Here is a 27,377-nt window from a genome sequence, read left to right as displayed (position 1 = left end):
GTTTGTATTCAGTGGGCTTCAAATGCAGCATCTATTTTTGTCTTTTTTTATTAAGAAATAGTTGACATTTTATACAAGTGAGTCCACATGGTCAGCGTCACAAGTTTGCTTTATTTTATTAGGGACATATAGTGCAGAAACCGAAATATTCATTATAAATCACACACACACACACACACACACACACACACACACACACACACACACACACACACACACACACACACACACACACACACACACACACACACACACACACACACACACACACACACACACACACAGGTATAAATCTGTATACCCACACAATGAAGACCTCCTCCAGCATTGGTCTTCTGTGTGTAATTTGGGGTTTGACTGATATGTCTGCTTGTGAAACTGAAGCATGACTGCAGGAAAAGGTTTCATAGACCCAGAGTATGAACAGGTTCATGATGTTCTCTCCTGTTCAGTTCCCTTAAAGGGATAGTTCTTCAAAATAAAAATTCTGTCATAATTTACTCCCCCTCAAGTTGATCCAACTTGATCCAACCAAGTTGAAACCTGTATGGATTTCTTTCCTCTGTTGAACACAAAAGAAGACATTTTGAAGAATGTTGGTAACAGTTTACGGTAGCCATTGACTATGAGAGAGAGAAAATACCATGGAAGTCAATGGGTCCCATCAACTGTCTGGTTACAAACATTCTCCAAAATATCTTCCTTTGTGTTAAACAGTAGAAAGAAATCAGGTTTGGAACAACTTAAGTAAATGATGAAAGAATTAAAAAATTGTGGTGAACTGTCCCTTTAACCGAGAACAGTTTATAAATTACCCTCTCTTTCCTTTAACACTGCGATGAGTTCTCAGATTATCATTGTCAGTAAATTACACCATCATTCTTACTGGAAACATTTGCAAACTGCAATGTAACAATGAAATAAAGCAACTAAACCAATTCTATTTACAACCCATCATTATTTCAACTGTATGTCTGATGTTGACCTATTATTAATATTATTATTTTTATATATTTGATTTAGTTAGTGTACATAAATCCAAGAGACAAATTTAATTAACATTTAAAGCCTGAAAGGGATTTATTCGTTTTTTTATTTGTTTCCAATTGTTAGTGTAATATAAATATATATATTCCACTAGAGGTCAGTAGCTTTTCTTGTAGAAGATGAAAGAAGCATTAAATTGATCAAAGGTGAAAGTAAGGACATTTATAATCATGTTACAAGACATTTCGGTTTCAAAGAAATGCTTTTTTCATAAAATCCTAAAAAATACACAAAAATACTAAGCAGCATTGATGATGACGATGATGACATGTATTGTGAACAGCAAATCAGCATAAAATTATTTCTGAATCTATCTATCTATATAAATACAGTAAATTGGATGGCAAACAGTTGAGTAATTCATGATAAACATTTATTAGTTTTACAATTGACAGGATGAATAGAAACATTATTAGATAGATTATTAGATGCATATATGCATTGTAATAATCAATATATTTTGTAATATATTAGATGATGCATGTTATATAAGTTTTGCTTCTGTAATATAAAATCACTGGACAGTCTAGGATAAATGAATGTTTATAGACTGTTTAATATAATGCCCTCTTCAGAAACAAATAAGAAAGCCTTTTAAATAATCGTGTCTTATAAATATCAAAGCCAGGAGGAAGTCTTTCATGAATGGATGTGACTTTCATCATAACTATTAAAAACGTGTAAGAAACAGTCACAAGCTTGATAAAAACTCAGTTTGCTTATAGCATGCATATTCAACTTTGATATATATTTTTCACATGTCAAGACAGAATCCTCTAGGATCTTCCAGACATTTACTGTTTAGGATAGAGACCTGTCTTCTGCACTCCAAACGCGGTGATGAAGATGTTGATGATGACGGTGAGGAACACCAGCCCTGTGGCCACATTATTCATTATGTCCAGCTTCCTCTGATTGGCCACATCATTGAGGTTTTTGCGTGCTGAAAAAGAAAGATTGTATAGGAATTACTAACTCCATCCCTGGCCGATTTTGTGCATGATGCATGCTGTATTTCCAGCTCACCCATGTTGACGAAGAGAGCGCCTGCGAGCACCTGGAAGAAGAGTGACGCAGCGATGAGGATGATGACCGTGAGGAAGTACTTGAACTCAGGGCCCTGCTCCAGGACGGCTTTCAGCTGAGAGGCGTTCGCCATCAACAGCGCCACATCCAGCATGCTCTCTGCTATACTCTTCTTAGTGGCATAGTGGTTCAAGTTGAGAGGTTCTGCGGGCTGACAGAAAAAACTCAATTCAACTTAAAATATTACATTAAATGAAATAATGAATTAAAAGGGGCTATATGCATGATACAGAAACTGGTGTTATTAGCGCCACTTAACGTCGGTGGCCGTTAAGTGAACTGCAGCCATATGACGTACAAGGACGTGATTCAATGATACTGTATCATGGAGAAGATATTTCGTTTTTTTGATTTAGAAGTAGAATAGGAAGAAGTTGATAATAGGCCTACTTTTGAATATACTGTTTTTGATACAGGCTACTGTTGTTAATGAACATTCACACTCTGTCCACGCTGCTGAGAGCGATGTTTAGATGAGTAGGCTAATATCTGTATAATATATGTAAATATCTGGGCGCGCTTTCCTCTCAATAACAAAATAAACATAGCCTACAACAAAAATGAGAGCGGTGAAAAAACAGCAGTTAAGAAAGCATCTGATCTGATCACAGCGATGTGGATAATATGTTTGCATCAGCTCTGCAATTCTGGCATAATGTCGGCAGATTAGGTCATTAAAATTGCATTGTTATGATAATTTGATTATGAAGTAGGCTATATTTAAGACTGTAGATATAGCTGTGAGACTGTAGTTTGGATTAATTATTTTTCTTTGCATGACACAATTACATGATTAATTTACAGTAGCCTCTTTCTGCATTATCATAACCACGTTTGGTGAACGTTGTATTGTATTTAAAAGCATTCGGTTGATGTGTCATCTCTCCGGTGACAAAACAAGAGGAAAACAAGAGACCAAACCTCATCTTTAGAAGAAATATCAGTGGTTTCCAGCAACATCTGTGAGATAGCCTACCGATACGATCCTTCAAAGTGAGAGAAGTTCTCAGTGCAAATGGAAGAAGGCTGAATGAACCCATTAAAATGTCAAAACTATTTCTTTCACACGTCTGGACAAACACTCAAACCTATTTATTTTGTTCAACAAAAACAAATACATTCTCATTTTTTTCCACACATAAATAGTTAATTTCGTTCACAAAAATATAAGTAGGCTATAAATATTAATTTATATGCATGAAAATCTTTAAACAGAGCAATTCTTTAACACAAGCTATTTTGATTTATGCAATAAAATTAAAATATAACTATATGAAAAAGTCTGTGCTATGGATGTTTGTGTTGACTAACATCATTTATGGACTGTTTAATGAAATGCACTAAAAAAACCTGAATATTCTTAAGGTTTTTCATGATAAATGAATGCACTGACTTTTAATGAGTCATGAATTTGACCACTGTAGCTACCAATAGATGGCAGCATTTTACTAAAAATCTTTCGATCTTCAATGTTTTTTTTGTAGAAACAACCTGGGGGCGCTAGATATTTAAATCGTATTTTTCTTTCTTTCTTTCTGAATGTGATATAATTTATTATTTAAAAGTAATAATAAATGAAGAAAAATATAACATTATAAAAAAATTCATCATGTCTTCTAAAATTACAGAAATAAGTCTACTACTACACTACTAAACAAATAAATGTGGCACTTCAATGCCAAATAAACACTGAACCCACTAAACTATATTAAAAATCATCATCTACACCCTCTCTTCATATTGTATTTCTTATCCTCTTGCGTCCGTCAATCCTTTCTATCAAATCTCAAAATCAATCAATGTAACATTTGCGCTTCACTTCCTGTGTTTCATGATTGCTCTTTTTAATCTTGTCTCTCCTAACACCCCCTATCACTGTCTACAGGACCTGTTAGAGACATGTGGACTGAAGAGATTGCATCTACACACACATGACCTCGGGCAGATGTCTTATCTACACCAGAACAAACATGCATGCTTCATACAAGCGACATATGAAGAGCTGGTTTCCTCTCCACCAATCACGGCACAGTAAAACGAAGACCAGGCAAGCGTCCAAATACCACATGCACAGGCTCAGTGTTTTCCTTAATGATGGGGAACGTTTTCCTTTTTTCTTTTTAAAATAAACACCATGGGAGAGGTCAGGAATATTTTACATGTGGGGCCCATGTAGTTGGCCCACAGGAAGTCCACCTCCCCACCCCCTCATTGGCTGCTCTCACGTCCAATAGCAAATGGGAAAGGGCGAGGAGGGTTCACTCAAACAAATAACTTTTTTTTTTGCTCCGTCTTCTTCTTCTTGGCAACCACGTCTCACAACACGTGCCGATAAGAAGGAGGGTCCTTGTAAACATTCAAACCCTCTATGCTGGTTTGAAAGCACCTCTCGTTCACCACAGAAAAGAGAGAAACACATAAATAAATATATAGGCCTATGTGACTCTCTAAAACTATTTATTTGATAAAATTCATTTTATTCTGTATCATGGTAAACACATTTTTTATTTTAAATTTTTATTAAATAAATCTGTACAGTAGAGGAAATTATCATTTAAAATAATAATAATAATAATTGAAGCAATAAATATTGAAATTGTTTGTGATTATTTCTCTGTTTGATTGGATTATCATAGAAACCTGTAATAACAGTTTTATGATTAAATTTCAATTTGTTCAAATGGAAAGTAAAATATACTATAAAATATACAAATAAATTTGAAAAAATAGGACAAATAAATGATGAAAGTATGGTAAAAGGTTTTCAAATATACTTTATAATCAAACAGTGTAATTACCTCATGAGTGGACATGATGCCGGTGAATAGCAGAGCTTGTACAATGCACGATCAACAGCAATAAGTTGTTGGCTGTAGTTCACTTAATGGCCACATGTGTCGCTAATAACAAGGGTTTCTGAATTCTACATATAGCCCCTTTAAAAGGGAAAAATACTGTAACTGAATAAAAACACCATCAATGACCCAGTACATTTTTGTTGTGGGAAACTTGTTTAGTCTGTGAATGAAATATTATTTTGAAGTCAGGAAACGGTCACATCGCCAGGCCGCTGGGTCAGATCTATTTTGCTCTCTATTTCCTTTCTTTCATTGCAAGTTACTGTATGAGCCACTCACATTTTTAAACCAGCAGCGGCATGAACTGAGAATAAATTCTGTTTACTTTCAATGGCGTAACCCTGATCAATTAAAACCCTCGAAACAAAGAAAGCATTGGAACGATGCTGTCCCCAAAGGCAGGAGTAGTTATGAAAGATTGTCATAAAAGCCCTTTCCTTCTTTATTGGGGAGTGCTGGAAAACAAAGGTCTTTCTGTCTCTACTGGATTCATATTACGATGATAATATTGTGAGATTTTATGACTACAAGGGTTTCTGCCATTCTGTGCTCTGACATGCCAGGATAACGTGACGATGGATTTAAAACCGGTTTTTATGTTTGGGATACAAGGGGTGATATGAAAGCTGCAAAATGTAAAGATCCGACATTATCTTCTGCCCTTCAAACATGTATTCCTTCCTGTTGGACATTCTGGCCTGTAGAGCATGACCTTTGGCCTCAATTGCTCTGCCCTGAATCTGAGACATAAAAATATCAGAGTGTGAAAGAAATGTCACAATCAATCAACAAGTGCAGTTACATAAAAATATGTCAGAACTGTCAAAACTCCCACTGTATTGCAACATTATATCAATGTCATCATGGCAACCCGGGATCCATGTAAACAGAGCTGGTAAAGTTATATTGCCTCAGAACTTTCAGAAGTGAGCCAATCAGGGCCAGGATGAAATGGCATTCTAGCCAATTAGAGAGTGAATGGAGCTTTAGGAATGTGTTGACAGGTCGGTTGGGGCCCAGAGTATTCTGGGGAATTTAGATACAGTAAACTTAAGTTTCCCAGCAACTGTAGGGGATAAAGAACACATGGAGTATTACAACATTACATTCACTTGAAGCATTACAAACATTTAAAGTCATATAGTCAATATCTCACATTTATATTGCCCTATTCAAGTTTGTTTTGCCTAATATGATGTAATATTTTATTTAAAAAAATGCAAGACTCAAAATGGGAAGTGTACAAGATCTAACAGATTTTTAAAGCATTGTTTTCTACAGGCTAAATGTTACCAGTAGGTGGCGACAGGTGACTTCAGGAGTGTCTTTACGAGTGAATCATAAAGTGTGTGTATCTGCAGGTCAGAGTAATGGGCTTGACGAAAGATCTTTCAAATTGGTTGCAAAAGCTCCCTGTTCTGGTGTGGGGTAGGGTTAGGGGTTAGTTTCTGTTGCAGCATTGTGTAGCATTCAGCACGCCTTGGCAAGCCCATTATGACCTGCAGCTATCCTATCGTTTGTTTAAACGCATTGAATAATTCACGAACGAAACACGGGACTGTTTTTTCTATCTCATCTCGAATTCTTCACCGTCCGCAGGTCGCATTTGTCAGCCGCAGACGTCGTCGAGGCTCTCAGTCCAGAAAAGCAACCATTGATTTCTAAAGTAAGAAAGAAATTGCTGTAATTAACACCTCATAGTACATTTTTATAACGGTTGCTTTTCTGAAATGAGACAGCTGAGATGACAAATGCACTTCTTTTATACGTGAGTCGTTGTATTATTCACTCAACCAATTCATCCAGATTCACTAAGGAACAAAACACAACTATATGTTTGTTTGAAGATGCTGAACGGTTCATCCTGCTTCGTCTTCATTTGGAATGACAAACTCTCATTAAAATGTAAGTTTCATTGATTAACTTCTTGTTTTTATTATGTAGTAGTAGCCTTCATTGCACTTGGACGTAACGTCTTTGTAATGCACTTGATTGTTTTACAAAAGGGCACTGAAGGCCTTGTACTTTATACTTTATCACTTAAGTATACTAAAGTATAAATCTGATGTCAAACTTTTGCTTATTCCCTCACTGAGAAAATAAGTGCTTTTGAGAGTGTGTTTAACAAACTTCACATGGACGGTTTTAGTCTGTATAAACCAATAAAACCGGGCCTTTTATCACTGACAGCATGTCTGCATTTGTGCAATAACAGATTTCTTTCTACGTCTAAGTGAAGTCATCCGTGGGGCGTACTGTGGGCTGTTTAGATTGGTAGAGGGTCACGCTATGTTTATAATGACAGTTGCTATAAACACTGGAACATCTTCACTTCAAATTAAACACAGGGAAAGAGGAGGCAGAGAGGGTGCGATGGGACACACCCCTTCCCGCCCACCGAGCCTGAGGCAGCCGTCACACCTGAGAACCGCATGACCTCGTGACAACACATTCACATTATCACAAAAATGATAGATAGATAGATAGATAGATAGATAAATAGATAGATAGATAGATAGATAGATAGATAGATAGATAGATAGATAGATAGATAGATAGATAGATAGATAGATAGATAGATAGATAGATAGATAGATAGATAGATAGATAGATAGATAAGGTCTCTAAAACGACACTGTGCATCTGTAATGAACTATTAAAAATTGCTCATTATCAGACTATCGCCCGCACTGACTTCCTGCCACTGTGAGTCTCCAGTGTGTCACTTCTGCTGCTATTGTGTTCATACGGGAGGTTGGGAACATGTGTGTTGTTTTCACACGGGCAGAGGAAGGGGTTTGTGTATTAACTGCGGTTGACTTAATTAGAATTTGTCATGCGGATGTGGCTAAATAGAGGCTGAGAAAAAAAGACAATTTAGATGCAGAAATGGTGAATAGAAAATTAGTGTTGGTTCTTCTTTTGAGGTCGTGAAGCTCACCAAATACACAGCAGTCCGTACGTGCAGAGACCACAGTTAAACCCGGTTTCTTTTCTCGCTTTCTATATACAATTACACACATATGAAGGCAAACATAAGGTTTATCGCCCCACAACACCCCTCACTCTTTCTGTCTGACTTGACCATTTTCACTTCCCAGAATTCACTTCTGCAGGCAGTCTAAAAGATTGGAAATGTGTTTTCTGTTAAACTGTGACTGTGTTTTTACTCATAACCTTCGGTGATGCCCTTCTTCTTGCCGTCATGAAAAAAAAAACCCATTATATAATTACGGAACCCATAGGAGAAAAGACCTTTCCTCTATTAAAACGGGAAGTTTGAGTGGGAAGGACATGCTGACATCTTTGTATTTGAACATTACGGACATGAAAATGATTTGCTACTTTATATGGTCAGATAGTTGGTACAAGGGGGAGGGAAATTCTCATTTCAGAAAGTATTTGATTGGACAAAATGAGTGAGTGCAGGATGAGTCTTCAATATGTCAACACAACACTTGTAGTCAATCAGCAGTCGGGGTGTATACACTCATGAGTGAGATTTGAAGAAAGACTGTAGAAAGAGAAATGGCTGAGAGACATTAAAGAGAAAAGATCAGAGGAATATCACTGGAAACTGGTATGATCAGGCAAGAGCCAAATTAATAAAGCTTTCCAGTGCTGGAGAAACCTGAAAACGCAACGCAGAGGTTGTGTTGTTTCTGCTTCATATATTGATATGCCAGGTTTCACAGAACCAATGCTGTTGTTGTAATGTTAGCTAGTAACAGGCCAGCTTTGAGCGTCATTGTGTGTCTGAAAACTGCTGGCGACTAGCAAACAACTCTCGCTTGTATAAACTGTGCTACTCTTGTATGTTCTTCCTTGCCGTTCGTTCGTCATCTTCGCATTATTTTTCGTGAAGCTTTCTCTTTATGATAAAGAGACATCCACTGTTTATTGCGTGTTCATGCATTTTGGGGGCGGAGCGATGAAGGGAGGGGTGTGTTTGTTTGGGTTGATATCAAATATCAACAGCGTTTCTCAGAAATCGTTCACTGGTCTTTTAATACGCGTACTGTAACATATCAGCATTTGTTTCAATTGTGTCTATTTTAATTTGCTTTTAGAAGATACATTTGAAGATACACACACACACACACACACACACACACACACACACACACACACGCACACACACACACACACACACACACTTGGCGCCCAAGGGAGACACTGCTCTTAAAGAATTCATGCTAATATCATCCCTGACCCAGGTCTGCTTGTCATTCCACTGTTATAGTACAGGAAATGTTTGCTTTACTTTTTAAGCTTCAGGATAAAATTCCTACCTTCTCTTTCCCATGAACCCACCATCCTTTATATTTCCTGTAGAGACACAAGGACGAGTAGATGATCAGATACGGTGCCTTAGTGGGTTGTCATTGAAGTAACTATGACGTGAGCGGATTGGGAATGTGTGTGTACTAAACTATAGCTAGGAGACAAAATTGTCCCCAAAAATGAGCTAAATCTGACCAAACGTCCCTTTGGGGTCGTCCTCAATTGGAAAACTCAAACATAAACATTTTTTTTTTACGTATACATTTATTCTTCTAACACTAAAAAAATATATGTTTACAGTTTGTCATTATAGTAGCTTTATATGAAAGTGTAAAGTTTATATAAAAACAATACAAGTTTGTCCTTGTTTACAAATGTGTCCGTGAGTGTGTTCTGCTGGGTTTTATTGGGATACAGCGACACAGAGCTGGACAACTGGGGTCACTTCTATAAAATGGGTCATGATGTTCAGCATTAACCCAAGACGAGTCCAGCAATGACACACACACACACACACACACACACACACACACACACACACACACACACACACACACACACACACACACACACACACACACACACACACACACACACACACACACACACACACACACACACACACTCTCTCTCTCCTTTGATAACCAGTTTATCTGCAGCACTCGGCTCAGGGCTCTCTCTGTCCCATCTGTCCTGGAAACAATAATAAAGAGAGAAAAGGAGAGATGTAAATGTAAATGGAAGAGCAGAGGAAGTGTAGAGCGGGATCCTGAGCTCAGGGCGGAGGTCTGTGTTTGTCAGTTCAGTTTTCCAGCACCATCTTATCACCCAGTTCTCTCTCTCTCTCTCTCTCTCTCTCTCTCTCTCTCTCTCTCTCTCTCTCTCTCTCTCTCTCTCTCTCTCTCTCTCTCTCCATTCTTCCCTCACTTTTTCTACACCTCCCCTGAGCTCCCTGTGTTGTCCCTCCCTATGAAAACATGATGACCTCAGACAAACTGGACTGGACCAGACCAATTCTGTGTTACGATGTGACATAAGTGTGTGGCACGGAGAGTAAAACAAAAAAAAGAAAGTTTAATTTATTTAAAACATTTACAAAATAAAATCAACCAAAAAAAAAAAAAAAAAGTATAATGCCATTTAATTTAATCAAATATATAATTAAATACATCCAATTCCTATTATTTATTTTATTTTTGTTTTATTTCACATTACTGACTGTAAAGTATACATATGTGTTTAGAAAACACATATTAGCTTGGATATTAGCTTAGAAAGTGAAAGAGATATTAAAAAATATTGACTCAAGTGAAAAAAGTGAGAAAATCTGATTCGGCAATTATTAAGTAAATAAACCTAATGCATAATTTAAAAAAAAATAAGTTATTTACTTAATCATTTTAAGGCAATGGGTTTCCTTGCCTTTTTAAGTTAAATCAACTGATCATTTTTTACATTGTAACAAACATGGCATGGAATGTAAAAGAGAAAAAAAATGTTCTCTCTCTCTCTTTTTGTAAGCGTAATATAATGTACTATAACATAGATTTTATTTTTACTTAATTAAATATATTTAAATATATCATAAAATATACAGCTTTTTTATTGTGTTATTTAATTTTTCTGATAAACCTGTATTTCTCTATTACCCTGGCAAATCTTATGTTGGTTTTAACTGTATCCAATGGCAAATATTTGTATTTCCCATCCTAGCAACAAGCTATAAGATAAAAGTGCACATTTGCAGTGGGAACAACCCATTTCCCCCACTTGTTAACAATTTCCACGTTTCTCTCATTATCATCACTGGCCTGTAATCATAAAAGAGGGCACCAGAATTTTTTTTTTTATAGCATATTCAAAATGATAGATGATTATACTGCCGGCATTTTGCCCTGTCAGACTGACCTCGAAGTTACTCAGATTTATACACTATGCTATATCATTATACCAGTGGTCTTTAATTGTCTCTTTAGGTTAACACACTCTAAAGTTAGAGTATGTGTGAATGTGTGTGTCTATGGAGGGGTGTGGTTGGGATAGTGTTGGTATGGCAGGGCATCAAAAGGCAAAATGGCCTGGATTGGGCAGCAGCCGCTCTGGAAAGCACCGAAACGGCTGACTGCTTTAGTCATGACTGCTGTAGTCACATGGGCTGGAATGTCTTTCATACTGAATAATACCGTTGAAACAGCTAGAAATGTGAGTGCAAATTCCTGCTCTGCTGGTCAATGAGTTGACAAACAGCTAGAGGGAGACAGGCCTTTCATGACCCTCTCTGTGTGTGTGTGTGTGTGTGTGTGTGTGTGTGTGTGTGTGTGTGTGTGTGTGTGTGTGTGTGTGTGTGTGTGTGTGTGTGTGTGTGTGTGTGTGTGTGTGTGTGTGTGTGTGTGTGTGTGTGTGTGTGTGTGTGTGTGTGTGTGTGTGTGTGTGTGTGTGTGTGTGTGTGTGTGTGTGTGTGTGTGTGTGTGTGTGTGTGTGTGTGTGTGTGTGTGGAAGCATCTCAAAGGACTGGTGTCATATTATAGTGGAACGTCCAGTTTGTCAAATGGAGCGCCTGAAAACACATTAAGCTTTATTATCTGCCTGAGAACAATCTCTCGGGCACGCCGACTTCAGATTTATGGGGCTGTGATGACTCATCCAGCTCTGAAGGCCATGTAGTGTCTAAGAAACTTCTACTGGGGTGTTCATGGTCTCATGCAGTACCGACTTTGTCCTGCAGGGGAACAAGAAGCTAAAAAAAAAAAGAGGGAGAAAAGAAAGCAAGTGGAGCAAAATATGCTCAAATGTTGTCCTTTTTATAATTGTTTAAATTAAGTGTCATTTTAGTTCCAGATGTTTCTTTAGATGTTATTTTTTTTAATCCTATTTAGTGCTATAAAAAAAAGAAAAAGAAAATAACAAGTATTGTTTTTTTTTATTGTTATACTGTAATTTGACATATTAATTTTAAACACACAACTATATATGCGTGTGTTTACACATGGTTCTCTAAAAACTATTACATTTAAAGACTTAAGAACATGAAAAATAAATGGAAAAAATTGCTCACAAAATATTATTATGTATTGGTTTTTTTTATATTGTGATTTTTGCCATATTTATTTTAAATACATCATTTTTTTATGTTAAAATATCAACGATTATGATTCTTAGCTGCCATGGAAATTCCATTCTGTTTATTAAAATACAACAATGCAGCGATTCCTTTGAGAAAGTCAAAAACAGAAGAACTAAAGTGGCAAAAAAAAACTGTTCAAACAAAACATAAAAAAATAGAAATGTTTTTTGTGCATTTGCGTGTTCACATCAATCAGAGAGCAGTGAGTGTTCCCAGGGACAGGAAGGCATCTGTGAGTCAAACAGGCAACATAAATAATCTCAGAATACATCAAGCGTCTCTGACATCAGGATGGACGGATGCCAAACAGTCACAAACACATGTGTACTGACTATACTAGCTGAACAGCCCCACATGGGCCACTCTTATTAAACAAGCTTCTGAATGTCACGTTTGTTTGTGTATTCGTCTGGAAAATTAATTTCAGTATGAAGAGCATGGAAACCCAAGGTCATGACCTTTCTTCGGCCCCCACAAAACAAGGGCCGCAGCATGAAAACGCTCTTGAATTGGTTTACAAAGCATTGCTTTGTGGTCTAGGGTCTAAATACTATCCAAGCACCGCCTGTTGACCACTTCAATAAAAATATTTGACACCTTTGTCACTGGTTTAAAAACCCACAACCGACTCACTGTGCCTTATACTCAAACATGTTTTCAATCAGCCATTAAAGCAGCTGGACTCTTTAGACGACCGGCTCCTGGATCGCTGTCAGTGTCGTATGGGACTAAGGTATTAAATCCACACCCATATTAAAGTGTGGGGCAGCCCAACACCATGTTTAACAGACATGCCTCTCCTATGAGTTACTCTTTGTGGCGAAAGGACACAGGTTAATGCATAGCCTAGCATAGTAAAAACACATCGCCCGAGAGTCTGTGAAGAAGAGGCTTCCAGAGGGAAAGGTTATATAACAGGAAATAGTTATATAATCTCACACATATGCTTTTTATATAATGTGGAAGTATGTTTTTTATATATATTTTTGTTCATTAATAAAAATAATTATATTTTAGTGGAAGTGTTTAGTTCTGCTCTGTTCCCAAATCTAACGAACTGTCAAAAAGTGAACAGGCTTCTCAGCAAATAAGCAAATAAAAATATGTAATATAGTCCATATTCAAGTCCATTGCTCCGTCCCAATTGGCAAACTATCCCTCCTAAATAGTATTCTAAATTAGAACTAGTGTCTCAAGTATGTTGAAATGAGTATTCCAAATATACCGGTTTCCGGTTTAAATCCGAAGTGCAGATCCACACACACTTTAATGGCTAATATTACCAACAACCCATTCGATCAGAACTACGACAGAGCGGTGCTACACACTCAAAAGTACTTTTTCTTCACAAAAACAGTACTTTACTTTTAGGGCATAGTATGGGAAGCAGAACATATTTAAGTAAATGAGTCTGTTGCAATGCATTCTGGGATTGTACTCTTTTTGAAGATTACGGCTGTGACCGAAAGCATCAAGGCACGTCCAAATCTGATGTTAACTTCACTTCCTGTCTCCTGAAATACCTTCATCTGATCGATTTTTGAAGGCAGCATATATATGTATCCTCCGCTGCCTTTGATATCCCACAATCCTTTGCGTTCCATTCCATAAAAGTTACGCTAAAAAAGAAAGATGGCATCTGAAAGTTGTGGTTGGTGGTCAGTTTGTGTGTAAATGTACGTTTTTGAGCAACGTTTCCCACTTTTGATGTAATTTCTTCACTTCATTTACACCAAAGCTCTCTCTATTTGCTGTAGATCATTAAACCGTTACGCTGCCTCAGAAGTCTGTCTGAAATCAGTTTTGTGGGGTACAAGTGGCAACAAGTCAGACGTCTAAGTTTTCAGACACAGCCAACATCCAATGCGTCCTGAGAACTGTCATGAGCCGAATAATGACACTATTGTCTTCTATTGTATTCAATACTATTTTTCACGAGTTTGAATTTGTCTCATATTTGTGAAGCATTGAATAAAGCGCAATGATGGTGACTTGAGAAGGCAACATGATGATTCTGCTTAGTCTATGGAAAAAAAAATTGCCATATTTCATATGGTTCCCAAAGAATCAGATTTGGAAGCAGAAGGCATTACCCCAGAAAACCCCGCATATTTTGCTTCCACATGTGACATCTCAGCATGAGACTTTCCTCCAGGGCCTTCCTGCCTTTCAATGCGGAGCACCCACTGGTTTGGACCACTAAAGATCGCTGTGTTTCCTTCCCTCCTTCTCTCTGAGAAGTGCTGTCGAGGAAGAAACGCAGACAGATGTGACTGGATAAAGTAACTTAAACTGACAGCTGACCCATGAACGATCAATCATGCTGTCAGTGACAAGCCATGTTCAAACACTCGCCCAGCAGTGCCATGTGTGTGTCCTATCCCGGTGAATCCTGATAAAGAAGAGCTACACATGCCTGTTATATGAAAACAACCAGACCAAAGTGTGACTGTTTATGTATTGATATCTACAGTAGCCATAAAATGTGGATAATTAAGCTACGCTTACAATTGTCTGAACTTTATTGCAATTGGCGTTTGAAAAGTTCACAAAGGTGTAGTTCATCACATTACATGTTTTTCAAACGTTTTCCTACTTTTTTCATCTTCAAACCAAACTTAGCCAAAGTTGAAATCCTGTCTGGCTAGCATGCTTCCCATATGTTTAAACATTAGGTCAGTAAGCGGAGAGTAGACGGCCATTTGTGACTGTTCGAATGCATTCGACCACATTAGCGTTTTCACTACGAAAGCAATCCGGTCTAATGCGTTTTCAAATACCTCTAAGTGGTCGAAAGTGGACAAGCTCAAAATATTTTTGACCCCATTTACACTTGTCTTTAGCATCTTCCTCTGGTAATCGGATTGATGAAAACGCTTCTTAGTGCCAAGTGTAAACAGGGCTGATATCCTGGTTATTACACAAAGTTACGATTTTTGATCAGAACGCTCAAAAGAACAGCATTTATTTTAAATATTGCTTTAATATATATAATTATTTCAACGCAAACACCCGCTGAATTGTGTATCATGTCAAACCCTCAAAGCAATAATCATGTTGTCACTAGGACAGTAAATCAAAAAGATCAAGGTGTTTCATCAGAGACGTGACACAATCGCAACCTCAGGTTGGGGCGTTATTCATTGAAATATGGTTGTAGTGTCAGTCGATATCTTTAAGCAAACATTCTCTAGAGACACGGCAACAGCAGAACTGTGTCAGTTTCAATTTTCTTTCAGTTGTTACTTTTTAACCATTCTATCAAAGAGCTTATCGTGTCTGCGGGGTGGTCACGGATGTGTTCACATGCTGGTGCAACATGTCCTCTGTGAGATCTCTCACCAAGAGGCCCCTGTGAAAGGGGCCCCATTATCCCTTCCCACAGATGAGGGAATATGCACTTCGCATATCTCATTCTGATAGCTTTGACCTTTGAGGACCCCATCAGACTTGAATCCAGGGCACATCGTGACCTATTGGTTGTATGTATTGCACATGCATCACCTCAGTGACATACACCAAAAATTCCCAGAACTGTGGGATATGTTTTAGAGATGAAAAATGTTGGCGAGAGGGGGGCGGAGCAACCTGTCACTCACATGAGATCGTCCAATAGCAAACCACTACTATCCAGATCCAGAGCCATAGAGAGAAAGAGTTGCGACACTCTTTGATGTCGCCGCTATGGCTGTCACGTGGTTCATGTAAGTCCCAATAGTTCCAAAACATACGCTGGCTGTCATGTTCTTCTATGGGACAGACAGCAGCGATTGCATTATTGAATGGTAAATATAAAATAAAACACACACCCAAGTACTTTTTCAGTTGTTTTTGCATTATTGCATTTTGTTAATGTCACTTTTGCATTTGGAGAGGCAGGGTGACAAAATACTGTATATTACTTAGATAAGTTTTAGCCTATATTTTTGGAGGGAAAAGTGTAAGTGTTCATGTTCGCATGGGTAGTAGCACTGGCTTTAGCGGCTCTAACTTAACTTTTCCATATCATTCATCTGATGATGGACGTCTCATGATATTTATTTTAGCACAACTTGACAATTCAAAAGAGTTCGATATTTCAGAAACGTACGTTACCTCTGAAACAACTCGACGCGCAGCATTCACCACTCAAACTCACATTATGAAAAGTTTGAAAAGTATATCCCAAAAATTCAATCAAATAAAAGTTGCTATAAAGATGGTAGCGATTCATTACTGAACTAATTAGATGCTACCTTCACAGCTGGCGAAGTCGCGCTAGCTAACTAGCAAGCAGGCAATGCTAGAAAATTGGTTGAAACAACCAAGATAAAATATAAATAATTACGCTGTGCATATACAAATGAAGACCAGTATAAGCATCGCAAAGGGCCTCTGATACAATATAGACAGTTGACAATTTAAAAGAGGTCGATATTATTTTTTCAGTCCAGCTTCAGCTGGGAGTCAGATTAAAAAAATATTTATTATTTTAATAGAAGACCAATTTTGAAATATACAGTAAATTGTTATTTAAAGCTAAATGCGATAAAGAATAGCCTTTTTGGTAAAGCTTGTAAAAGCTTATAAAATCAGTAATTTCTCCTACTATTTCTGATTGTGACTTTGAGACTTCATCAAGTCAGTGGGCATTCTGTCTTCTTCTACACATGAACTATATAGATATCGGTGTCCAACTGTCCAAACATCTAGCAGACAGACGACTGTAATCAGAGGAGGAGAGTTAAACATTAATCAGTGTGTTATTATTATTATAGCAAACAAACCTAATTACCAATAACCCAGTTTAATGCACTTACATAACCTTCAAGTAAACCTCATGACTGCATCACTCTTATCTGCCTTCATTTGAAGTTTCAAAATCATCAAACTACATATTAAACTTAAAAATTGCACGTGTGTTTTATTATAATAAAAAAACTGTGCTACAAAATGCACTGTATCTCATCATGTGACTGCTTTACAGGACCCCTTCATAGATGACAACATAATTGTGCAAATCTGTTTTTTATCCCACATCTGGAAACACTTATTTCTCCCAGAATTCCACGGTGCATTTGAGTATTTGCTATTATTGTTACTGCAACAGCAGCACTGCATCATGGGACATGATCCAGACAGATCTATGCGTTGCTTGGATTTCCACAGAAATTAAATATGAATGTGTTGTGTACTCGAGACTCGGACTCGAGACCATATTTTAATGGTCTCGGTCTTGTCATGGACTCGTGTGCATTTTGACTCGGAATTGACCCGTACTCGAACATATTAGGACTCAGACTTATCCCCGAGTCCACTCGAGTCCCATTCAAAATATTTAATGATTATTATTGTAATAATATAATGTTAATATTGCTTTAAATTGTTGTTTGATTGAAATGTCCAATGATTGCTGACTTTCTTGTGCGCAACTGCGCATGTCATGACTTGAGACTAACGTTTGCGGCGCGCAAATGCAGCAGGACCCAGGTCAGATGGTTAATTGTAATAATGGCCTTTTTACCATTACAGTGTACATGATTCCATGGTACATTTGATTTACTGTTTGAGTATGGTGCCAATTTTATTGTTACCACCAAATATTTAACATATTCTTGAAGATATCTTTAGGTCTGGTTTCAGACCCAACATTAGGTTCTCCAACCTCTCTGGTCTCGGTCTCGACTCGACTCTCTCTGGTCTCGGTCTTGACTCGGATTCGACTCTCTCTGGTCTCGGTCTCGACTCGACTCTCTCTAGTCTCGGTCTCGACTCTCTCTAGTCTCGGTCTCGACTCGACTCTCTAGTCTCGGTCTCGACTCTCTCTGGTCTCGGTCTTGACTCGACTCTCTCTGGTCTCGGTCTCGACTCGACTCTCTCTGGTCTCGGTCTCGACTCGGACTCGACTCTCTCTGGTCTCAGTCTCGACTCGGTCTCGACTCTCTCTGGTCTCGGTCTCGACTCGGACTCGACTCTCTCTGGTCTCAGTCTCGACTCGGACTCGACTTTCTCTGGTCTCGGTCTCGACTTTCTCTGGTCTCGGTCTCGACTCGGACTCGACTCTCTCTGGTCTCGGTCTGGACTCGGACTCGACTCTCTCTGGTCTCGACTCTCTCTGGTCTCGGTCTGGTCTCGGTCTCGACTTTCTCTGGTCTCGGTCTCGACTCTCTCTGGTCTCGGTCTCGACTCGGACTCGACTCTCTCTGGTCTCAGTCTCGACTCGGACTCGACTTTCTCTGGTCTCGGTCTCGACTTTCTCTGGTCTCGGTCTCGACTCGGACTCGACTCTCTCTGGTCTCGGTCTGGACTCGGTCTCGACTTTCTCTGGTCTCGGTCTCGACTCTCTCTGGTCTCGACTCTCTCTGGTCTCGGTCTGGTCTCGGTCTCGACTTTCTCTGGTCTCGGTCTCGACTCTCTCTGGTCTCGGTCTCGACTCGGACTCGACTCTCTCTGGTCTCGGTCTCGACTCGGACTCGACTTTCTCTGGTCTCGGTCTCGACTCTCTCTGGTCTCGGTCTGGACTCGGACTCGACTCTCTCTGGTCTCGACTCGGACTCGACTTTCTCTGGTCTCGGTCTCGACTTTCTCTGGTCTCGGTCTCGACTCTCTCTGGTCTCGGTCTCGACTCGGACTCGACTCTCTCTGGTCTCAGTCTCGACTCGGACTCGACTTTCTCTGGTCTCGGTCTCGACTTTCTCTGGTCTCGGTCTCGACTCGGACTCGACTCTCTCTGGTCTCGGTCTGGACTCGGACTCGACTCTCTCTGGTCTCGACTCTCTCTGGTCTCGGTCTGGTCTCGGTCTCGACTTTCTCTGGTCTCGGTCTCGACTCTCTCTGGTCTCGGTCTCGACTCTCTCTGGTCTCGGTCTCGACTCGGACTCGACTCTCTCTGGTCTCGGTCTCGACTCGGACTCGACACTCTCTGGTCTCGGCCTCGACTCAGACTCGACTCTCTCTGATCTCGACTACAACACTGATAAATTCAACACGCAGTCAACTCCCAGTCACGAAGCAAGTAAAAAAGCAGGGGAAAATGACACGAAGTTGAAGGAAATGCATTCAACACGTGGCTGTGTTGCTTTCAAACGTGTCACACTAGTGTGAGAGATGCCAGATCAGGTGCTACTGCCCACTATAGAGCCCGGCCGAAGTGGCACCAATGTGCCATCAGGTCAAAGAGTAGTAGCCAATTCCCAGAAATGCCAGTCATCATCCTGTACTTCACAAAAACACTCCAACACTGGAGAGAATTAGATATAAATTGCACTGCCAAAGAAATACAGCTTAGACATGCACAAGTAATTTCAATGTCAAAAGATCCCTATCTAATAATATATGTTATCGCATACCATGTCCAAGTTCAGATGATTTGGATTTTACATCCGATGAACCCCATGGTCGTTGTTATAATCAGCGCATTATCTGGCAATCTTTTTCACAGGGATCAACGTGTTCTGTAATATCATATAGTACCCTGCCTGCAAGTGGTGTGTAATCCAGAGGAAATGGGATCCCAAGCTCACTGTCATGACCGTGGATTAGTTTGGAGACCCGCCGATCCACGCTTCTCAGACAGATGGTGTGTCGTTCTGCTGTGAGTGACCGGACTGAGACCTTTGTTTTATAACTAATTTGTCTTCGCTGCTCAGGCCATGGGCAAGTGTTATTAAACATAATAATATAATGTTGTTATACAATTAACAAGTCAGCAGATATGACATTTGGACATTTACTGGCACATGCTTGGCAGATGGATGTGAGGCAAGGATAGTCCTATGACAAACAAATCCTGCAGGAATTTGTCCCTAGGAAGTGGAATTTAATATATGCGACTAATAATAGAAACATGTCTGAAAAGGCCATTGAATAAAACCTTAAAGGGATAGTTCACTAAGAAAATTCTGGAGAAAAAAAAAGCATAAAAATGCAAATTATACTGTTCAAATGTTTGGGTCATTACATTTTAATTGTTTAAGAAGTTTAAGAAATTAATACTTTTATTCGGTAAGGACGCATTACAATTGATCAAAAGTAACAGCGAAGACATGTTACAAAAGATTTCTATTTCAAATAAATGCTGTTCTTTTAAACTTTTTACTCGTCAAAGAATCCTTAAAAACAATGTTTCAGTTTCCAGAAAAATATTAAGCAGCTCAACCTATTAACCAGTTTTCAACTCTGATAATAATGAGAAATGTTTCTTGAGCAGCAAATCAGCTTATTAGAATGATTACTGAATGATCATGTGACACTGAAGACTATAATGATGCTGGAAATTCAGTTTTGGCCACATTAATAAATTACATTTTAAAATGTATTTAAATAGAAAACAGTTATTTGATATTGTGGCAACACTTGTACCATCATTAATGAATACCTGCACATAAATAAAATAGTGAGTGACACACTAGTTATCATGCTTTTCACTTTAGACAAATTAGAATAAAACAAATAATATATTATTTTGTCTTACATGAAATACATGTAGTCATACAGGTTTGGAACGACATGAGAGAAAGTAAATGATGACAGAATTTTCATTTTTGGTGAACTATCCCTTTAAGAAAAAACAAGTACCGGTAACTGAACTTCAAAATGTATTTTATTCCTAAATGAAAGTTATGGTGGCCTAAAAAAGTGCTAAAAACCTACAAAAAAGATTCAGAATTGCCTATTTCTGTCAACTGTGATTATGAGCCATCTAAAAACATCATGATGCAAGAAATAGACTTTTTCCCCCCCCAGAATTGCACTTCAACAGACTTCTTTTTTTTTTTTTTACTGAACATATACAGTTTCCATCCAACCGAGTGTTGTAATTGTCTCCCTGGGAAGCCTTGGTTGTCATAGGTTTGTGACAATCCTCCTGACCCCAGCAATAGTTTGGTAAGTGCATGTTTTGTTGATCTTCGGGTACATTAAATGTTGAGTCTGTCTTTGCAGTCCATCACTAATTGATATTTGATGGATTCTTTGAGTGATGCTCAGCTTCAGAAGAGAGAGAACTACATGATCACCTTCCTCTAAATACACAGAACATTCTGCACCCCGACGTGAGGACAGAGAAGGACAGAGATCAGGAGAAAGAAAATAAGGAATGTCATGTCGCAGACCCCAAAGAAATACCAATGGCTTCTGGACGTCTCAGCATACCTGTGGTCGATCTGTGCGTCCTCTTGCTGCTGACATGGCGAGTCCCGGATGACCGTCGTCGATGTGCCCTGTACGGCTGAATCGTAGTCGAGATACGCTCGGAGTTCCTTAGAAAGGGAAAGTGGGAAAGTTGGCAAAAGCTTTTGAAGAAATTCATGGCACACAGCAAGGACAGCCATCCAGACAAACAAGTGTGTTATTCACTTCTTTTTCTTTTTTTCTTCTTTTTTTTAAAGTCCAGCGCCACTCCAACCCACTGGACTGGGTTTACAACAAAACTGAGCACTCCTTTGTAAACAGTAAACCAGTCAAATATATCCAGTGTAATCACAGTCTGCGGAGAGGAGAAAGACGAGATTTTTTAGTTTCTTGTTCAAGTGCCCAGTCAGTATTATTAGACTTGAATTCCCCCAATCCAGTCAAAGGCTACATTCAGACAAACTGCAACATTTTGATATTTTTATAAATGTGTGGCCAATATGTGGTTAGTGTTTTAATATAAAGAACACACAAAAAATGAATTGGGGACATTGGTAAACTTCACTGATGGTAATGTCTGATATACTTTCTCCAGTTTAACACGCAAGTCATTTATACTGTAGTTTGATTTTCCTAAAAAGTGTAAACACTGGCTATTTCAATATCGCTCTATTTGGCTCTATGGCTGGACAATGAAATTACAGTTTTCAGGAAATATGTTGGAAACAACTGTTTTTTTGTTTGTTACAATTAGTTGTACAGAAATGACAAATTCCCCTTTAAAGGGATAGTTCAACCAAAACCCATCCCTTACTCTCATATCAATCCAAACCTGTATAACTTTTTTTTTTTCATGCACAATGAAAGTCACAAAACGGCATAAAAGTATTAAAAAATATTACAAAAAAAAAAACTCTGACTTGTTTGCTATATGGTTATACAAGTCTTCTAAAGTATTGGAGACCAGAATCACTGAGTAAGTAAATTGGATCAATCTAATTTCTAAATTTATTGAAAAGATCATATATATTTAAAATAATGATTTGTTCATGAATTGGACATTGGACAAGTTGAACATTTATTGGACCAGTCTAATTCCAAAATTAATCATTAAGAATGTTTTTCGGATTCAATGAAAAATATATTTTTTAATGATTAATTTATGATTCGGTCATTTCTCTCATTGCTTTTCCGAATCTATTATGACCACCGGTTTCATAATGACTTTTAGGTGTAGCCACATATAGTGTGATTAAAACTAACACAATATTGTGCATATTGCATTTCAATCATACACAAACCAGCAAGCCAGCAGTGTGACACACATTATTCAGCGGCAACTGTTACGAGACACTTTCTTCTACAATGTGGCCTTGGGATGCTCCCACATATTAGATAACAGCGAGCATTTGGATAAAGCGTGTCACGTATTAAACCATGAAATAGATATTTTCATCCAAGACGACAGTGACCTGCTTGTTTTCTTGTTAGCAATTATCCGAGCGAGGCACATAACGTCCCATTATTCAGTCACAATAGTGATTTGACTAGTGAAGTCACAAAGGGAGAATAATAATAGCTGTAATTACAGACACAGAGAGGATCGGCTAAAGGCATCAAACGAAGCAGATTTTTCTAAAATGTAAAGAGCGCAGACTCCATTAAGGGTGCAGGTTGGTTGACAGAAGGTCCTTTCAACTGCAGTGCCCCGATGCAGGTATGTTAAACATGCCATGTTTGCTTAGGGTCCTGGGCCTCACTAATAAAAAGTCAAGAGCGAGGAGGAGCCGGAGAGAGAGAGCGACTCGTGAGAAGGTGATAGATGGATGCCGAGATGTTTTTGCCCTCCGAAATGAAGGTTCACTTCGTCCAGAGCTTCAACTGTGAAGAACTAAACAGCAGTCTGTTCGCTCTCTTCGACCGTTCCCACAGTGACAGCTCGTGCTGGTCACTCACTCGCTACTCTACTGAAATACACAATGAGACATTAGCAGCTACAGTCACTGACATAGTGCATGGGCTGAGTGCCATTGCAGCTGCAATAGAGGTGGACACGTGGCCTTTGTGGTTCTTTGTGCTCCGCTAGTGCCCAACACATCCCTGCATGTATAACCTCAAGCACTGAGCCAGAGCAGATGACCACTTTGAGGCCTAAAATAGACTGAATTAAAATTAACTTCTGGTCCAAGTGGCCAATGTGTGAGCTAATGTGCTATACATTATACAGTCAGTACCGTTAAAACGTTTGTGAAAGAAGTCTCTTGTGCTCACCAAGGCTGCATTTATTTGTTAAAAAATATTAAATATTACAACTTAAAATGACTGTTTTAGATTTGAATATATTTAATTAAAATCGAATTAATTCCTGTGATCAAAGCTGTATTTTCAGCATCATTACTCAGTATTCAGTGTCACATGTTCCTTCAGAAATCATTCTAATGCTGATTTGGGGTTCAAAAAACATTATTATCAATGTTGAAAACAGTTGCTGCTTAATATTTTTGTGGAAACCATGATACATTTCATTAGGATTTGTTGATGAATGTTCAAAAGAACAGCTAATCTTTATAAAAAAGTACATTACTAGCAAAAATCTTACTGACCCCAGTGTACAGCATATGATTTTTTTTGAAAAGCTTCACAGAGACAAAACTCTTCTGAGAAGTATTGTTAACAGTGTGATGAAGACTTAACGACCACATTCAGGCCATTTCCCTTAAGTTAATTAATGAGATAGCTTTCAGTGAGTTTGTTTTCCCTATAGGCTACAGTATATAAAAACAACAGGATCCTCCCATCCCCTGGACTCTGTACATTGTGTATCATCCGCTCTATACCACCAAACAGGACTTGCTTTAGCAGAAGGAACAAAAACACAGATTTCTATCCAACTCTCTGTCATCACCTCGCTAGAGTGTTCTGAAGGGGAATGTGGACACTTGTACTGAGCTTTACTGTGTCATGTAAGATTCCGGTCATTTGTCTTATGACCAAGTTATACAATGCGTACAGTATTATTAAGAAAAAAAATTGTAATAACATGTAGAGCTCAGTTTAAAAAACATGTAGAGCTCAGTTTAAAAAAAAAGCCTATTTTTTTGCATGCAATATAAATAGCTGAAAATAAAATTCTTCAGTTAGGATCTTTAAATATTTCCTGGTACATGAGCTGGAATTTGAATAAAGTGGGCCATTTTATCATTTATATGTCACCTGACTTTGCATACAAGTGGGCTGAAAGATTAGCATGTGGCTCTTTACATTGGAATGTTAAACTTTCCAGGAGGCATTAGACATGGTGACTTTAAGATAACCCGTTCACACTCAGATTATCTGGTGCATTGTTTCAATCTCAGAGTAAATATTCCCCTTCCGGAGTGCTGCAGTAATCTTAAAGACCAGTTTAAACACAGTGAGGAGACCCTGCATAATGTTAAAAAATATACAAATTATAGTTTTCATAATGTGGTTGGGTGCAAAGAAAGGCCTATTTTTCTCACTCCCTCATTACCACCGCCAAGTGGATAAACTGATGTACTGAAGCTACATGATATGACATGCGTCCTCTTCCTCTGTCCTTAACTTTTGTTATTCCCCTTAATAATCCATTTAGAGAAATAAATTCACCTAAATCTACAAAGAAAGATAATGCACATTTGACGCTTTCTGTTTGCACTAATCAATTAGTCAAATAATGAAAGGATTGTTAAAGCAATCTTCTTTGATATTAGTAGCAGTGTTAAATTACATGACCTGTATGTCAACAGAACTCAATCACTGCCTTCGTTTGGGCAGGGGAACAAAGTGTACCCATCTCAGTCAATGCATCCAGAACAAACAGCCCCTCAGTCATGCGATCAAAGACGCATACTGTGATCTCGACACCTTACTGTCTTACTTGATTATGCACATCCTGATCCTGCACATGCTTGTGTTGCCTCGCTGGACCCCACAGGTGGTTTTATGTAGCAGTAGGGCCTCCATAGAGAATCTGTGATGTTAGCAAAGATCCTACTCGTGTGTGCCATCTGGAAAGCAAACAAGAAAAACAAATGTCGAGTATAAGGGCTTCACATAAAGAGAAATCAGTGTCTGGCCACAGAAAAAGATACTCACATGTACATGTATAGAGGACAAAAATATATATTTGAGCATTTTAATGTCTTTTATATTTTAATTTACACTTTTCATGCATACAGTATGTGAATCAGTTTCTGCCAAATGAAAATACTACATAATTTGTATTTGCCATTTCCTAAAGTAGCATTCATATTTTATTTATAAAACACATTTTTGCAAACTGAAGTTATGCTTAATATGTACCTGCAATATGCATGATTTCATTGTAGCAACATGACCACAGAAATGTTGCTTGTCATACCTGAATATGCTTCCTTATTTTTTATTTTTAATAAAGCACCTACAGTAAAAAATGCTATTTTGGTATGTGCTATCTTTGTAATATCTTTGACGTTTAGGCCCTGTTTCACAGACAGGGTTTAGATTAAACCAGGATTAGTCCTTATTTAATTTAAGTAGCTCTTATACACGTGACTTAGAAAGAAAGAAAAACATTACTGGTGTGCATGTTTTTTTCTTTCTGAGGCACGTTTATAAAAGATAATTGAACTAAGGCCTAATCCTGGTTTAATCTAAGCCCTGTCTGTGAAACCAGGCCTTTGTTTATAGAATATACAGTAAAAGCGCATTTTAATGGCCTGATTAATGCTCACAAATCCACCTTTAAATAACAGCATGACAGAAGAGCCAGAATTTCATGCCAGGGCAAACAATATATAGCTATTGGCATCTGAGCTGTGGTACAATGTGAAGCAAGCTCTTAATAAGCACTTAGATAAGAGGGTGTGCAACTGACAACATGCATCACAGAGCACCGCCTGTCTAAAAACACAGATCAGGATGCACTGACATTGAGAATTTTGGGACAAAATAAGAATAAGTCTGGCAAACAAGGGTGTACAAATTGCAATCATGTTTACATGCTACTGTAGTGAGGAAGGGAATCAACTGATTTTGCATTGTAATGCTATTTCCCATACTTCTAAATAAACTCAGAGAGGAAACAGCGACCTCTTCAGGCCTGTCTACGACACTGCCGGCGGGCTGGCGTCGCGTCTCTGCTGTCAGTATTCAGTGGGAGGGTAAGTTAGACAGCAGCAGCCTCGGAGCTAAAACCAACGTGACAGACTGGAGTCCTAATAACACCACCCGAACCAAGAGCAGCAGCTACAGAAACCCTAATACTGTATATGGAGGCTACCAGTTGTCATTTGTCGACTGCTGCATAAGGATAGCGATTCAACCGGCTCGACAGCAGCGAACGCAAACCGCAGTGGATGTTGTTGCATTGTTCACGTGAAAGGAAGAAAATCGGTGGTTTGCAGCGGATCCGCGTGCAGTCGACCGGAACCAGACTCTGTTTGTGATTTGTCATGATGTTTTATCACGGGATACATCGTTACGCTGGATACCGCTTTCATTAGAGTCATTGCATCGCGTTGGATTCAACAGCCCCGTGTTGAACTTGGCCTGTCGAGCAAACAGTACGATGAGCGCGTAGCTGTGCTAAATCCATGGAATCTATATTTTCATGACCATTCGGTTTTATAGCCTGGATTCTTTGTCTCTATTATAATTATTTGGCTATTGCCGCTCTTAAATTATTCGCTCGGCCAACTGCAGCTGTCGCTTTGTCTACATCAGAGGGGAATGGATATGACGATACGAAAGGTAATCGCTGGCCAGCCTCCTATTTTTTCATTGCAGCAGAAATGTTATATACCTGGTTAATATAAGCACTATAAACTGGCAGGTATTCGGTATTAAATGCCTACAGTCTGTATATT

The 27,377-nt window shown here is 38.6% G+C and overlaps 2 protein-coding genes across 26 annotated transcripts in view; one reads left to right on the top strand and one right to left on the bottom strand.

The window, feature by feature from the left end:
- Window positions 1-1,053: 1,053 nt before the first annotated feature.
- ninj2 (ninjurin 2) lies at window positions 1,054-27,232 on the bottom strand. 3 transcript variants are annotated; one of them, XM_079623213.1, is made up of 5 exons: window positions 26,571-27,232; window positions 25,409-25,538; window positions 21,532-21,638; window positions 2,074-2,284; window positions 1,054-1,990 (listed from the first exon to the last, which is right to left on the bottom strand). In XM_079623213.1, exons 3-5 carry the CDS (start codon window positions 21,565-21,567, stop codon window positions 1,842-1,844), a joined length of 396 nt encoding a protein of 131 aa, XP_079479339.1. In that variant the 5' UTR covers window positions 21,568-21,638; window positions 25,409-25,538; window positions 26,571-27,232; the 3' UTR covers window positions 1,054-1,841. The 3 variants fall into 3 exon arrangements, with proteins under 3 accessions (XP_079479339.1, XP_079479338.1, XP_079479337.1); XM_079623211.1 differs by lacking the exons at window positions 25,409-25,538; window positions 26,571-27,232 and adding an exon at window positions 9,284-9,320 and having other exon boundaries at window positions 1,066-1,990; window positions 21,532-21,883; XM_079623212.1 differs by lacking the exons at window positions 25,409-25,538; window positions 26,571-27,232 and having other exon boundaries at window positions 21,532-21,880.
- wnk1b (WNK lysine deficient protein kinase 1b) overlaps window positions 26,657-27,377 on the top strand; it is a 77,601-nt gene continuing 76,880 nt past the window's right edge. For all 23 annotated transcript variants that reach the window (XM_079623199.1, XM_079623183.1, XM_079623182.1 and 20 more), the window contains exon 1: window positions 26,657-27,261. The gene's annotated coding sequence lies outside the window, so the exon portion shown is untranslated. The remainder of the gene's footprint in view (window positions 27,262-27,377) is intronic.

This window comes from Phoxinus phoxinus, assembly GCF_949152265.1.
Source record: "Phoxinus phoxinus genome assembly, chromosome: 9".
Lineage (NCBI taxonomy): Eukaryota > Metazoa > Chordata > Actinopteri > Cypriniformes > Leuciscidae > Phoxinus > Phoxinus phoxinus.
This window is presented reverse-complemented; position numbering and strand designations above follow the sequence as displayed.

Coding starts and splice junctions, on each gene's coding strand:
- ninj2 (XM_079623211.1), bottom strand. CDS start 21,710: ATGGCTGTCCTTGCTGTGTGCCATGAATTTCTTCAAAAGCTTTTGCCA. Junction 9,321..21,531: donor GACGCACAGATCGACCACAG/GTATGCTGAGAC, acceptor GTGTCTCTACAG/GAAATATAAAGGATGGTGGG. Junction 1,991..2,073: donor CGCTCTCTTCGTCAACATGG/GTGAGCTGGAAA, acceptor TTTCTTTTTCAG/CACGCAAAAACCTCAATGAT.